Source organism: Gigantopelta aegis, chromosome 10 (assembly GCF_016097555.1).
Source record: "Gigantopelta aegis isolate Gae_Host chromosome 10, Gae_host_genome, whole genome shotgun sequence".
Lineage (NCBI taxonomy): Eukaryota > Metazoa > Mollusca > Gastropoda > Neomphalida > Peltospiridae > Gigantopelta > Gigantopelta aegis.
The window spans coordinates 52,935,311-52,951,826 of NC_054708.1; the positions used below are offsets into that span (position 1 = coordinate 52,935,311).

Consider the following 16,516-nt stretch of genomic DNA (forward strand, 5'->3'; position numbering starts at 1 on the left):
TCACATGATCTCTTGTTGGGGAATTCTATACTTGTGATAAGCCAGTGAAAACCGAGATTGGTACGAGCCCGTCAAAAGTGTCCCACTATCAAAATACTGGCTTGGTTTTTGACCTGGTAGTGAAACCAATGCGGAGTGCGGCGTCATATATGCACCAAACGTAATTGGATTTTCTGTTCTATATGCTTAAATAATAAAAATATTCTTGGGAATGTATTTTTAAAAAGAGCACCTCCAGTAGGTCTATTATTTCAATCAGCTAAATACATTTTTTTTTTGGTGTGTGCGTGTGTGTGCTTTGAATGGGGTTGGGTGTGCATCCCCAGCACCCCTTGGATTCATGTCTACATGTATGTTCTTTGATAAATACTGACGAACGAAGAAAGGATCAAATATTTTATTGCTTCCGAATACAAATGTGATCAAAATACATTTGAAGTAACTACAAAACAGACCACGGATCATTATCATGTATAATTGTAATTTATTCAAGATCTCTAAATATATGGGTTACATAAACTTGGTTAATAACAATCGTGCACATGAAATGTCTAAATTGGGCATCCAAAAAACATCTTACTGTGATAACTGACCATTCAGTTTATGTGATTTTATTTTGTTAATTGTGTATTGGTCGATGTGCTGCTGATAATTATGTCTGTTGTTCCAGAGTTTCAGAAACGGTAATTTAAAATTGCATCTTAGTTGTGGCATTAGCAATAGAACTCAAAAATCATTTGCCTGATCTTTCTATGCCCTTTATATCCTTTATTAAAATGGAAACAAAGTGGTGATGGCATAATTTAAATAAAACACTGATTCAGGTGACTTGCCAAAATAATTTATTTGATAAAAACCTATATTCTTTGTGCATTATATGCTTTGAACATGTCATGATTTGTACGCTTTGAGCGTTTCAAGAAGGTCCCTCTCATGCTGAATGGAAGACTTAAGTTACTGCAGCTTCTGATCGAAGAGGAATTCACCCATATTGTAGTCGTTCTTAAACTTCCTCAACCGAGTGATGTAGTCGGCAAACTGCTTGATTGAACTCACTTGCTCATCGATGAATGGATGTTCCAAAATGTGCGACAGCTGTCAACAAATAAAATAAAAACAGATATTAAGATATCAATAACAAGTATCTAGATGCATGTACATAACTTTTTGAAGGATGAATTCATTACGTTTAACATAGAAATAAACAATTACATTGAAGCAGTCTGGAATTAGAATCTTGGAAACCTTTTATCAAAAGTAATAAAACGTAATCCCAACTGAACTGCATTGTGAATTTTTATATTTATCAATTTATTGACTGATTATATCATCCAAAAAGTGCTATCAAATGTTATTTGTTCATGCCAAAAATGCCACTATTCTCAACATCTCAACATGTTTTACAAATTGGTTTTTGCAATATAAAAGAAGTTGGCCTCTTTTTAATAACCTACTAATAAGGGCAGTTTCTAAGTACTAGGCAAAACTGTACCTAACTTAAAATAACCGGGAAAGGAGGGGGGGGGGGGTGAAAACAGAACTGGGACACAGTAATATAGTGTTGTATCCAACTAGTTACAAGGAACACTTTCCCAAGACCCAGCCACTGGTGATACCAGAATTTGTGCCTGAACAGTAAATTGACATGGTAATGCCAGAAGTTGTGCCTGAACAGTAAATTGACATAGGCTCATAAATAAAGTAAACTGAAATTAAAAAAAAAAAAATCTGGGGCGGGCCAACTGCCCCCATTCAATCCCCACAAGGTATGGCCTTGGGCCCCGTTACACAAAGTGCTAAGATCACCTTAAGTGCATGTCAGCTGTGCAGTTACGGTGATATTAGGGCTAAGATCGCTTCGCGGAACGCGGCCCTGGTTGAATAGGACATGGGTCTACTTACGTGGGCATCACCAAAGTGTTCGGCTTTCTTGTGCAGTGCGAGCAGCTCCTCGTTGACGTACCTTTCCATTATCAGGGCGTCCTCCATTGCCATCAGCCCATTCTTCCAGTCATCCCGGTTACTCTGGAACACCATACACCAAAGCTTAATGCTATTTTTACATAGTTGTACACACGGCACAATATTTCATGTCAATCATAATTCTGTTCGTGTGTCAGTTATGCAGCTTTAAATTCAGGCAAAACACCAAACGGTTACGTGGTAAATTGTTACTTTTTAAAATAAAAGTCGCAGAGTTAAGGATAACCAGAACTTTATTAATGTATTCTAAGAATGAATATATATACATACATACACATACACATACACATACACATACACACACACACACATATATATATATATATATATATATATATATATATATATATATATATATATATATATATATATATATATATATATTCTATACTGTTCTAGAAAGATTTGTTGACACTTAAAGGTGCATCACATTAGTACTCTAATTGTAAAAATAACTATATACGTAAATATACTTGACATATAACAATTAGTTCCCACGGTAAAAATCACATGAACTGACTTCTGATTAACTAATTTTTTAAATATTATCTCCTATATTCATATATTTTTTTTGTATCATTTAAAAAAATTAAGGTATTTTTTAATTGACATCAAAATTGATTATCAACTACCTGCATCTGTACTTTTGGTATTTCATGTTCCAGCCAGTGCACCACGACTGATATATCAATAGCCGTGGTATGTGCTATCCTGTGTTGGATTGTGCATACCAAAGATCCCTTGCTATTAATGGAAAAATGTAGCGGGTTTCCTCTAAAACTATGTCATATTACAACTGTTTGAAATCCAATAACCAAAGATTAATAAAATAAATGTGCTCTGGTGTTGTTGTTAAACAAAACAAAATTTAACTTTACTTTTGGTGCTTTATATTAAAAAACAACAACTTGAGACCAACCTTTCCTTGTTTTGTTTTTTTCTGTAACAAAATATATACTACTCAAAAGAATTTAAGGGTCAGACGATATTTTCGACATTATTTTCTGAATGTCAATTATATTAGCTAGACCATAATGTCACGCATGGTATTGTTCCATTTTGACGAAAGTGGGTCTAAGCAACCCATAAATGAATTAAAATCCACTGTCGTTGACACTGTCGACTAGTTCTAATGGCGAAAACATGCTTACATTTGCACGTAAATTAGGGCGAAAGCGAAAGGTCTGCTAAGTGCCCATAACTTGCTTTTTCACAAAGCGCTTCATTTGCACGCTTTGCACGTGTATTCCATGTTCCCAATGCTGAATTTCCGTATAATTGGAGCTTGCGTTCGTGTACGGTGCACACTCCAAATTCGACAATGGTACGACTTCAACTGACTATCGAAGATCGAGGAAGGGCTATTGCTTGGCTTCAGGATGGCAATACGCAAAGAAATGTTGCTCTGAGACTTGGTGTCAGTCAGAGTGTCGTTGGCCGACTGTGGCAACGGTACCAAGCAACGAATTCTGTTCGAAATCGTCCACGTTCGGGAAGACCCCGAAGCACTACAAATAGAGAGGACCGCTACATCACCAATATGGCTCTACGTCAACGCACAACCACTGCACGCCGATTACGTGACAATCTGCGGACTGCGACTGGAACTCGAGTGTCTGATCAAACCATACGCAATCGTCTGAGAGCCAATAATCTACGCTGCCGTCGCCAGGCTGTTGGACCACCACTCCTACCACGTCACAGAACGGCCAGACGTCACTGGTGCACGCTTCATCTGCGGTGGCAACGTGTTCAGTGGGGTCGAGTGATGTTCACTGATGAGTCCAGGTTTAGTCTCCAGTTCAACGACGGTCGGGTTCGTGTCTACAGACGTCCTGAGGAGCGCTTCGCTGACGTTAACGTTAAACAACGTCACCGGTTCGGTGGTGGCAGCGTCATGGTGTGGGGCAGCATCTCTATCCACCACAGGACCCCCCTCTATGTGGTGGATGGCAATCTGAATGGAATCCGCTATTTGAATGAGATTATCCGGCCGTTGGTTCTCCCAGGCCTTCAGCAGATTGGCGGCGGGGCAGTTCTGCAGGATGACAATGCCAGACCCCACCGCGCCAGGGTGGTAACGGACTTTCTCAGACAACAAGGTATCGCCAGGATGGATTGGCCAGCATATTCGCCTGACTTGGCCCCAATAGAGTACGCCTGGGACGAATTAGGCAGGAGAGTTCGGGATAACCATGCCCCTCCGGCCAACCTTCATGATCTGGGTCAACTTCTTATGGCAGAGTGGCAGGCCATTCCCCAAGAGTTCTTCAGACGTCTGATCAACAGCATGAGGCAACGATGTGTCGAGTGTATTCGCGCCAGGGGTGGATTCACACACTATTAAACGAATGTTCTAATGTGTAAAATCCATGTTTGACAACCTTCAACTTTGACAGCATGTCATGTGACTTTCTTGTATACAGTGACGTTTATTTGTGGGGTTTTTTAAATATGGAACAATAAATAAAAAAAATTGGTGTAGTTTACATCATCAATCTAATACACTCTGAAACTTATTTGGTTATAAATATATATTGAAAACGCATTTTTAAAAACTCACCATGGAACAAATTGGATCTTTTTTCAACTCGTCTCTTTTTTGCGACATGAAGTAGCAGATCTGAAACAAAAAAGACAGTGGCCTGTTCGTCATGTCATGTAATGGACATCACCGATTCGTGTATAGTCGACCTATACAAAGCTGAATTTCAAAGTACCGTAATATTTTTATTAAAGTAATTACAAAAGATTTTTGTTTTGTTTTGCAGACGTTAGCACACGACCACAAACACCATTGGATATACAGATGCTGGTATTCAAATAAATTGTTTTAGTTTTATATGCAACTTTAATGTTAAAAAATACTTTGTCAATCAGAAACATCTTATAATGCAGTGACGGATCCAGAAAATCTATTGGGGGGGGGGGGGGGGGGGGGGGGGGGGGGGGGTGACACGAGGCGGAATGCCAATGGAACTTTGGGCGAGGTTTGCAGAAGATCATGAAAAAATGAAAATTAATATATAATAAAATTATAACTATCGTAAAATTTAGGTGGGGCCGGACCCCTGCCTACCCCCCCCCCCCCCCCCTTAGATCCGCCTCTGTAATGGTTTCAAAATCAGAAGAGTCCTTTTAAAGCCTGTCTTTGGTTAAGCGTATACAAAAGATCCCTTGCTGCTAACAAAACAATGTAGCGGGTTTCCTCTAAGACTATATGTCAAAAATATCAATGTTTAACATCCAATAGCCGACGATTAACAATAAATAAACAAGCTCTAGTGGTGTGAAACAAAACTAATTTTAACTTTCGTAAAAGATTCCAGAAAAAGGTTAAATAGCTTTAACTTACCATGACATATCAATGAGGTCGATGCAACACCTTGTTTTATATTCATTCTTTAGTATAACAGGGAAATGCCAAGTATTGGGACAGGGACGTAGTGTAGTCTGGACCTGGAAAGGGGGACGGTGGGGGGGGGGGGGGGGGGGTGGTGGTGGTGGTCAAATATGGATCTAGCGGTCCCTTTTGTCCACATTTTGCCCGGACATAATTTTCAACAATGATAAGCATTTTGACATTTAAATTTTGTATATCAGTTGTGCTTATTATTAGTTTTTTCATTGCTTATTCTCAATTAACGTTAAAGCACGCTATCCTGGGCAAGGTAAAATTTAGTGAGAAAAAAAACCCTGATACGGATGTTACAGCTCATCACTAGTAGACTCGAGTCGCTATGGCATGGGTCAGCAGGTATGTATGCAGAGGGTTTGGGGCTCGAAACATACCTGCTCAAAGTGAATTTAAAAAAAAAAAAAATCTGTAGAGCGTGACCCAAACCCCCTAGAAACTTCGCTAGCCACAATCTATTTCCTCCACCCCCAGCGTAATGTCTTGCACACGCGACTGAGCGGTTATAGGACGCGAAACCAACACCTACCGATCTTCTACCCGACATTGTCATCTTCATTCATATGTAAAAAAAAGTAAGTTACTAACACATGGGTATTCCCTCTCGTCCAGTGGGGCGTACCCCTCCCTTATGCTGCCCCTCGTGGTTAGATCGTCCTTTGTCCTCTTCACTTCGTCTTGGATTTTATTGCACACACTCGTCAGCTGAAAAATAAATGACAAATTAGCCACGGCGAAAATAGTAAGCCTAAACATCAGGGGCGGGGATTGGGGTGGTTCATGGATTGACGGCTGCGTCATTTGATAGATTTAAATCTGCAATACTAGTGTTAGACTACCAACTGCCAGCAGAAAGTTGACCAACTCTACGGTAACTCCCAACTTACGACTGGTGCGCTCAAATTAACAACTAATGGGTTATACGACGAGAATCGAGCGCTCAGACTAGCAACTGGATAGTCGTAGAAGTCGTGACCGCAGCAAATTGGTCAACTGTCTGCTGGCAGTTGGTAGTCTGAGCCTAGAATTACTGACGTTGGTCGCCAATTAGGCTAGATATTGTTAGCAGTCAGAAGAAACCTTGCATTCATTCTGGCAAAACGTAAATCTAGTGAGAAAATACAATTTAACACAGTAATATAATTAATGCCGGATATTCATAGGCGTACATGCTCCCAGTTTTGTAGAGGGCAGGCTGATTTCCCCCCGAATTAAACGAAAATGACCGAAGCTGTGATACAACATTTATTCACATTTAGCATTACTGCCAAACGACTATATAGGGTTGCAAACGAATCACTACGCATTTTCACATTGGTTACAACTAATGTGGTGGGTTGAAAGATAGAAATACATGGTAAAAGGTTTCAGGTAAGATAATTTTGCCCGAATTTGATTATTTTCTCCAGCCCTAGGACCCGTTCCACGAAGTAATCTTAGCGCTAAGATCACCTTAGGTAAATATCTATATTATGTACTTAAGGTGATCTTAATGCTACGATCGCTTTGTGGAACGAGGCACGGGGGGTAGGGGGAACGGCAGTTGCCCCTCTTGCCCATTCCCACCCCATGTTTCATACGCGTATTTAGTAGGGGTCGGGATAGGTATATGATCTGCGCATCAGTTTATTTTAAGCTAGCCCATACATGTAGATGTTTATCCATGCAGTTCAAACAATCGAGGTTTATCTTGATGAACTTAGGTTCGCATCAATTTAAGTGATAGCCTCAAGATAAAGTGATAAGCCACACCACAGCCGTTTATGACATCACAATTATCATGTTTCTCGTGAATAAAAACACTCGAGAGATAAACTAGGCCTAAATCGGTTACTAGTGTATAATGTAAAACATGCAAACAAGAAACTAAGATAACTTCTAAACACCACAGTAGCTAACATTACGCAGCAAATTATAAAGGTAAAATATTCGAAATATACACTAAAACGCAACAAACGTTTTATGATGTTTTTAGTCCCCTACCGGTCCAACCGGAGGGGACTATAGGTTCCATCTTCATCCTTCTGTCTGTCTGTCTGTATGTCTGCCCGCTTGTCCCACATATAGTTTTCCGGATGTTTATTATTATTATTATTATTATTATTATTATTATACCACAATGCCTTGATCTATTGAGCTAAAATTACCTGTATGTGTATAGCTTTATCATGTACTGATGCAGATCAAGTTTGACTTTCATGGCGATTTACCCGTTTTTGACAAAGTTGTGGCCCTTGAACTTAGGAGATACGAAAAACAAAATTTGACTTTTTTCTCAGTGCCTCAAGATATTGAACTGAAATTTTGTATATAGCTTTATCATGTACTGTAACAGATCAGATTTAACTTTCATAGCGATTTACCCATTTTTGTATATAGTTATGGCCCTTGCATTTAAGAGACGAAAATGTGTTGGACCCGTTAGTGGACATGTATTGCTTTAGCAGTACTCCAGGGCCCCGTGCCACGAAGCGATCTTAGCCCTAAGATTACCTTAGGCACATAGCTACCCTATGCACTTTAAGTTGATCTTAGGGCTAAGATTACTGTAGGCACATAGCTACCCTATGCACTTTAAGTTGATCTTAGCCCTAAGATTACCTTAGGCACATACCTACCCTATGCACTTTAAGTTGATCTAAGCCCTAAGATTACCTTAGGCACATAGCTACCCTATGCACTTTAAGTTGATCTTAGGGCTAAGATTACCTTAGGCACATAGCTACCCTATGCACTTTAAGTTGATCTTAGGGCTAAGATCGCTTCGTGGAACGGGACCCAGAATGCAAATTTTTACAATTTATATAATTAAGATAGTGATAATAATAATTTTATAAAGTTTAAATACATGTATGTATATTATTCGAAATATACATCAAAACGCAACAAACGTTTTCTGATGTTATTTTTACAATGTATATAATTAAGATAGTGATGATAATGACAAAATAAAGACAAATATCTCTTTTACACCATTTTTTTGTTTTCTTTTCTTTTGTTAATTAACAGATGATCGCACAGTTCACAAGGAGGGATTTGATTATCATATAGATGTCACTACAGATGTAATTGGAATCTTCTACCATTCCTCCTGAAGCACTTGGCGCAGTGCTAGGAGGGTGTGTGAAAGGTTTGTGCGCGTTCAAATACGACTTTCAGTCCATCAAGAATAGTCCACACATGCGCGAAAGGCGACATATCCGGACTAAATGCATCTTCGCAAGTCAAGGTACCCAATTCGAAATGGGGTATTTGTTCGGAATGGGTACCTTAGCTTGTGAAGATGGACAAAACGGGGGACATTCTAAAGGGTGGATTTTGTTTCTGCGAAGATATTCCTTGGAATAGTGTCTATGTATCGTTCGCTGATCCAATTGTATGGCTTTCTTACTCAATCATCAATGATTCAAAGACACCGATGTATACCGTACCAAACGCCCACGTGTATGTACGCACAGGCAATCCATATTTTATTGGAATAGGCGATGACGCACATCTGTCGTATGTACCGTTGTCTAAAGAGCGTGACAAATTGGTGAAAATGATGCCAGTTATATTATTATTATTATTATTATTATTATTATTGTAAAACCATCCGATAAACAAAATAATTATTAAAAATGTTTCTTTTAATACCCCCAAAAAGATCGTTGTGTTTCTTTTGCGTTTTAGTATACAAAATGTGACGGTAACAAAACTGAATAGGCATACAGTACGTGTTTTACGGCTTGTCTTTTGACTCGGACCATCGTGTAATGTTGCAAATTAAAGGCAGAACGTCCACCTAGTACATTTAATACATAGGCCCTACAGAGAACAAAAATGGTTTGTTCCAGTTTACTTGCCAGTGAACATAAAAAGGTATTGCTTGTAAAACATCTTAACGATGTAGTAAATCAACCCCTACAATTGTCAACCGCATTCAACAGTGCCGTGAAGTTTTTAATTATTCACGGCACTTTTTTTGCCTTTGTCTATATTCATTTTTCTTTCAACGACATTTATGGTTTTGGTTTGTATGTTTGTTTTTGTTTGGTTTTTGGAATGTGGGTTATTTTGGGGGTGGGGAGGTTTTGTGTGTTCTTTTGGTTGATTGTTGGGTTTGTTGGGTTTGTTTGTTGTTTGTTTGTTTTTTGTTGTTCTTTTTTTTCTTTTTTTCTTTGTTCTTTTTTGTGTGGGTTTTTTGGTTGTTTGTGTGTGTGTGTGTGTGTGTGTGTGTGTGTGTGTGTGTGTGTGTGTGTGTGTGTGTGTGTGTGTGTGTGTGTTTTACTGCCGTGGACACTTTCTCACTTGCAGAGGTTGTTAACTGTTACATTTTTCACAACAGAGGTAAATATATTTCCATTACTGATCTATATATTATAAGAACAACATATCAAAATGATTTTCCTAGAAGTATTATGTACGTACCTCAATATTGCTGTACTGGAGCGACCCGCCTCGGCTGTTGACGTACTCTATCAGCTGGTCGGCGTGGTCATTCTCCTCTTTGGACATGTCGCTAAAGAACTTCTTGAAACCTTTCAGTGCCACGTCGGCTCTCCCGAAGTATGATGCCTGGAGGAAGGAATGAACATTTCACTAACAGGATGGACAAACAAACAAACAAACAAAGGCCGTTTCAAAATTGGTCAAAATGGAGATGGTCAAACAAACAAACAAACAAACAAGGGCCGTTTCAAAATTGGTCACAATGGAATTATTATTTTATGCCTGGTGAGTAATAGGTGTGTACATATACTGATGGGGTGGGGGGGGGGGGGAGAGAGATCACACCGATACTATTAATTCACTTTGCCACCCTGGTTTTTCGTCCTACTATATAAATACTATTTATAAACACAAAAATATGGCTTGTACACCCCCTTCCCACTAGATACCTCGATACTAGATACCCTTCCTCCACTTCTCAACCCATTTTCATTTCTCAAGGAACTTTTTACTGTTTTCTACGCTTCGCTCAGCCCGTTCTTATTTCCAAAGAAACGAAGAAACGTTTTACTGCTTTCAACGCTTCGTTCTGCCCTTTCTTATTTCTCAAGTTTCGCTTAACTCGTTCTTATTTGTCAAGAAACGTCTTCTTTTCTACGCTTCACTTAGCCTTTCTTATTTCTGAAGAAGCGTCAGTGATGCATCGTATTTAGTAGATATAGCCTCCAAATAGCTACCATAAAACCTTTTGAATGCCATCAGGGAAGGTTGAAGCCATCCCTTTTGTCATGCAGCTCTATTTGGAGACCAGTGTCGCTTTAAAACTATATGCATAGATCGAGGCACGAAATTAATTTAACACCTTCAGATATTTCTTTTATTTTTAACTCCTGTGGAAGCAGTTTACCATTCGTCTACCGTTTCAACATTCCACAGGTGACGTTCATAGCTGACATGGTTGTTCACCAAGTAATAGTCTCTGTAAACGACACATTCCACACTAGGGCCTCCACGAGTCCAAAATATAGGACTCGAGTACTCGGGGATCAAATCGACCCGGACCAGAGTACCCGACACTTACACTAAATGACTAAGAAATAAAGTAAACTAGCATTATGCATCTTACCCTAGTTTCAACCCGTGAAAATTAACACTAAGTTTAGTTAATCTACAAACCTGAAACACATTTAGATAAAGTTACAACTCATTGAAACACGAGCCTGTGACTTTGAAATGGTGTAATACCCTCTGAAAACGGACTAAAACTCGACTCCATAACAGTTACTTCTCAGACGCACATGGGTTTTTTTTAAATATGAGAAATGCATTTTGTGATATTCAAAACACCAGGATGACCAAAGACACTTCGAATGTACGGAAATTGATAATCTAAACCATAAAATCTAAGTAGAGTATGATTTCAGTTATCAAAAAACGGCTATAATAGTCAAAAATATACATCAGTGTTTAAAAACTAGGGTATGTCCCTTTAATTCCAACATGGATGCCAAATCATGCCATTGTATTGTATTTAGAAACCATTTGATACGTTCAGTATTGTGACGGTTGGACGGTCAGTTTAAAAGAGAAACTAGCACATGGTCATATAATTATTGTGTAACTTATATCGTTGATTATCTACTGCTGAAATTATTGTCGTACATTGCCCATTGTATTATAGTTGATCATTGTATTCCACCTTGTATATGTACTCGAGTCCTGTGAACGGACTCGAGTCTTGCTAGACTCGGCCCGTGCCCGAGTACGCGACTACTCGTGGAGATCCTATTCCACACCCATGAATGTGATCCCAGGGCAAGGTAAACGTAATTAATTACTTTGAAATTTGGCCTTAGCATGTAAAATGTATACAAGCACACATTTGTGTTTCTTTCTTTGGGTGACCTACATGCAATCCACAATATATATTGATTCGTATGTAATGTTTTCCAATGCATGCTTCCAATTCGTTATTTATATCTACTTCCCAGCTCTCATATTATTGTATGGAACAGTTTGTTATTCAGTACTTGCAATTTAGTTTTTCAATTATATAATTTAAGATGTGTTTTTACCGTTATCTTGTTGTTGTAATAACATCCATAAGAAGAAGAATTATCAAAAGAAGAAGGGGATGAAGAAAAGGAAAGGACGACAGAAAGAAGTGTTTCGCTAAACAACGCATTCAAATCATAATGCAACATTTCACAAAACAAATTTCACTATCCGTCGGACATGGCAATAGTAGTTATTTACTAGCCCAACATTGAATATCACTAGCCATGGGATTGGGGCTACCATAATCTAGAAGCCCTGGCATTGTAATTATGGTCATATGTCGTATGGTGAAGAAAAGAGGTGGAGAAATAGGAGGCGGCGGCGAAAAAGATAAAGAAAAAAACAGAAGAAAACTAGTTTGGTGTTTCTATACTTACATATGTCTTGTAGAGGTAACTGGCCTGATGTTCCAGCGTTATCTGCTGGTTGATTTGGCTGTTGATTTTACTGTGGTAATTCTGGTTGACTTCTGTCACAAAGCCTGAAATAGAGAAGTGTTGACGCAGATTGCCTAAAGTACGTTATTCGCAAACTGGGCACGAATGTAACAAAAATTAATATAATATATTTAAATTTGTATTCGCAAACTGGGCACGAATGTAACAAAAATAAACATATTTAAATTTTTATTTGCATCAGATTATCAATTTGGTCAAATAATAGTTTAACTATTATAGTTTATAAACCAAAGCTAAATCATACAGTATTACAGGATGGCTTTATTTATTGTTTGTAATTTTATTTTAAAAACACTTTAAGAAACGTTTTGTTCTTTTATTTATGTAAAACACGTCGATACTCATGATATTAATTATGAAGAACTTAATTTATAAACAATTTTAGTATCTGAAAAAACGCCCCCATTCCAAACTTACCAGAATTACCAACGGTAAATGCCACAGGAACCAAGAAAAATGTACAAAATATTAAAGAACGCATTTTGATTCAGAGATCTTACAACAAGATGCCGCTACGTAGAAGTGTCTTTTCCAAACTGACTGATGAAAGGACAGAACGCTGAAAAAGACGAACAAGACCGTTTAACTTAAAATGAACAAGCTTCGGTCCGAAGTTATTGCCCTTTACCCGTGTCATTACAATTGTATGTGGACACAAGTGCTGCAGAAGTTACTTGAGTGATACAGGTTGTTATCGAAGAAGAATTTGGACCCTTTTACATGGCTGATATTGTTAGTCAATTAAGGTTGCACTATACCAATTAATTTCCGGCTGGGTCGAAGTTCGAGGTGCACCGAACTTTTGATAGAGAAGTTAACACCACAATACTTTGAGGTAGGGGTTGTAGTACTGATATTTATGGGTCACAGTTTGGTTGATATATTGCATATAGTGTTTTTAAACACAAACGTTAACATGGTCGCCTATGGGATTTGAATTGGTATAGTCCAACCTTAAATCGCGTGATAGCGGGCATTTACTCTTGTCTGAAACGTATTTATGCGTTATCTAATAGTTCAAATGTACGTATATCAAACTTCAAATTTAATTATTCAATGAATGAATGAATGAATGAATGAATATTTAACGACACCCCAGCACAAAAAAACCACATCGGTTATTGGGTGTCAAACTATGGTAAATGCAAACATGGAGTGGTGAACAACATCAATATAAAAATGCAATCTGAGTTAAATTAAAACACAGTGTGAAGAACTATGCAAAATCAAATTCAAATTCAAATTCAAAATAGTTTATTTGTTCTAGGGTTGATCACCCCATAACAATGAGTGGCGCGTTACATGTATATAACATAAAATATAACATATATATCAAAAATAAAATTATGAATATACATGCATGTACTTTAATCATCATTATGATGATGATTATGAAATAGGGGGTTCTCTATTTTTCGGTAGGTGTGTGTGTGTGGGAGGGGGGGGGGGGGTGTATTTCGCATTTCGGTGCAGTTTCAAGGGGAGAGTACGTACCTTAGACCTAAAAATGGAACAAATTGACATGATTTTGATAATTTTGGAGGGTCGTTCAAAGCCCCGAACCACCCCCCTCCCCATACACCATACGGGCATGATAAAGTTGATAGTAAGTTGTTGTTGTTGTTGTTGATGATGATGATGATGATGATGATGATGATGACGACAATTATGTTATTACTATTATTATTACTATTATTGTTTGGGATCAATCCCCAACGATGGGCCCATTGGGCTATTTCTCGTTCCAGCCAGTGCACCACGGTTGGTATATCAAAGGCCGTGGCATGTGCGTTCCTGTCTGTGGGATAATGCATATATAATAGATTCCTTGCTATTAATGGAAAAAGTTAGCGGGTTTCTCTCTAAGACTAGATGTCAAATGTTTAACATCCAATAGCTGATGATTAATAAATCAATGTTCTCCAGTGGTGTCGTTGAACAAATAAACTTTATTAATTATTATTAATTATTATTATTTATTATTATTATTGTTGTTGTTGTTGTTGTTGTTGTTGTTGTTATTATTATTATTATTATTATAAGATTATATTACATTTTAGAGTAAAAGTGTACATATCAAGGAACGTGAGAGAGAAATCCGTTTGATGTTCAGACTCGCACCTATGCACGTTCGCACGTACTTACCCATTGTACGCTTATAATATATATTATATACGTGACATATATATAGTATGTAGGTCGTTCTACGATTAGTGTATCTTTTCAAAGGATAAAGTCAATACAAGGCGATAATGTTGAATACATGTCTATTCCCAAATATGCCTTAATATAATAATTTACATAACCAGTTATGCATACAAATTTAAATATTAGAGATGAAATATATCTAGGGTTCATAGTTTGTATCTGATATTTGTATATATTTTAAAAGAAGAAGAATTTATGATTTGTTCCAAATAGGTTTGTTTTAATTAATCAAAACCGGAACTACACAAAATAACTTAAATTAAAATCAACCGTAATGGCATTGTTGTTACCGACAAAATGATTAAAAGGAACACTAACGACGAGAAGTTAAAACGTTTGTTTTGTTTAACGACACCACTAGAACACATTGATTTATCAGTAATCGGCTATTGGAAGTCAAACAGTTGGTAATTTTTACATATAGTCTTAGAGAGGAAACCCGCTTCATTTTTCATTAGTAGCAAGGGATCTTTTATATGCACCATCCCACAGACAGGATATCACATACCACAGCCTTTGATAGACCAGTCGTGGTGCACTGGCTTGAACGAGAAATAGTCCAAGTGGCTCACGAACGGGGATCGATCCCAGACCGACCGCGCATCAGGCGAACGCTTTACCACTGGGCTACATCCGCCCCCTAACGACGAGAAGGACTCGGAACATAAATTACCAAAATGACAATTGTTTCTTAATTATCTAAGCATATCATGAAATTTTCAGTTAATTGTTTCTGCCTACACTTGCCATACACTTTACTTTAACAAATAAATGTAAACGGTAACAAATTACTGTTATAATTTTCACAAAATTAAAATTTAAAAAGCCCAGATGCCAGCAGTGTGTATAACATTAGCTATTACAATAATATTCCATGTTAAATTAGAAGGTATGTATTAAAATAAATAATGTTGGCAATCATGATACCTATAGGCAATGGTATTACATTAATTACAAACAGACACATCAATGACAAAAACACACGTGTCACCAGTAAACTCTAGTTTTAGAGAAATAGTTAACCTAATGCAAGAAGAAAATATGATTGGTACTTTTAGGGAAAATAGCCCTAAATTTTTTTACAAGAAATTTAGTAAATCTAAAAAAGGCCATAACTGTGATATAATAATAGACACATTTATGAATCACTTTAAAAACCTAGCTTAATATACAAGAGACTAAAGAAGACTAGATAAGCGTATTACCGAACATGAGATCTTATATGTATTAAGCAAAGCTAAGCGTAACAAAAGACCCGGCATAGATGGCCTATTATATGAGTTTTTCACTTAATGTAAAGATATAATGCTACCTATTCTCTGTAAACTTTTTAATGCTATTTTAGACTCTGGCATCTTTCCAGAAAATTGGTGCAATGGCACAATTAGTTCTGTGTTTAAAATGGGTGATAAAAATTATGTAAATAATTATAGAGGTATCACTCTCATGAACCACTTATCAAAATTGGTCACAACAATTTTAAACAATAGATTACTGAATGTGAGTTCAACCTACAATATTACATCTGATGCGTAGTTTGGGTTTAAGCCTGGTTTTAGCTCAGTTGATCTATTTTTGCTCTGCAGAGTCTTATAACTATTACGCTTAGCAGTAAGAAAAGACTATATCGTGCATTCATTGACTTTAGTAAAGCATTTGATACAGTTGAGCATAAGGCATTGTGTCTAAAAATTTATAAATTAGGATTAAATAGTAAGCTTGTAAATGTTGTAAAATCAATGTATGGTCAGATAAAATCATGTGTGAAATATCAGGGAAATATATCTGAATCTTTCTGGTACAAATCCGGTCTAATTCAGGGAGAAGCCCTTTCGCCATTCTTGTTTTCTTTATTTGTTAACGATCTAGAAATGGAACTGTTAAATTCCACCGACCGACTATACGAGTTAAATATACTTCATCTCGGTCTACTGATGTATGCCGACGATACAGTATTGTTCTC

General features: G+C 37.4%; 1 protein-coding gene across 1 annotated transcript; it reads right to left on the reverse strand.

The window, feature by feature from the left end:
• Nucleotides 1-383: 383 nt before the first annotated feature.
• LOC121383380 (yolk ferritin-like) lies at nt 384-12,958 on the reverse strand. The gene is made up of 7 exons (XM_041513377.1): nt 12,763-12,958; nt 12,265-12,368; nt 9,809-9,955; nt 5,987-6,103; nt 4,547-4,606; nt 1,903-2,025; nt 384-1,095 (listed from the first exon to the last, which is right to left on the reverse strand). Exons 1-7 carry the CDS (start codon nt 12,824-12,826, stop codon nt 955-957), a joined length of 756 nt encoding a protein of 251 aa, XP_041369311.1. The 5' UTR covers nt 12,827-12,958; the 3' UTR covers nt 384-954.
• Nucleotides 12,959-16,516: the final 3,558 nt, after the last annotated feature.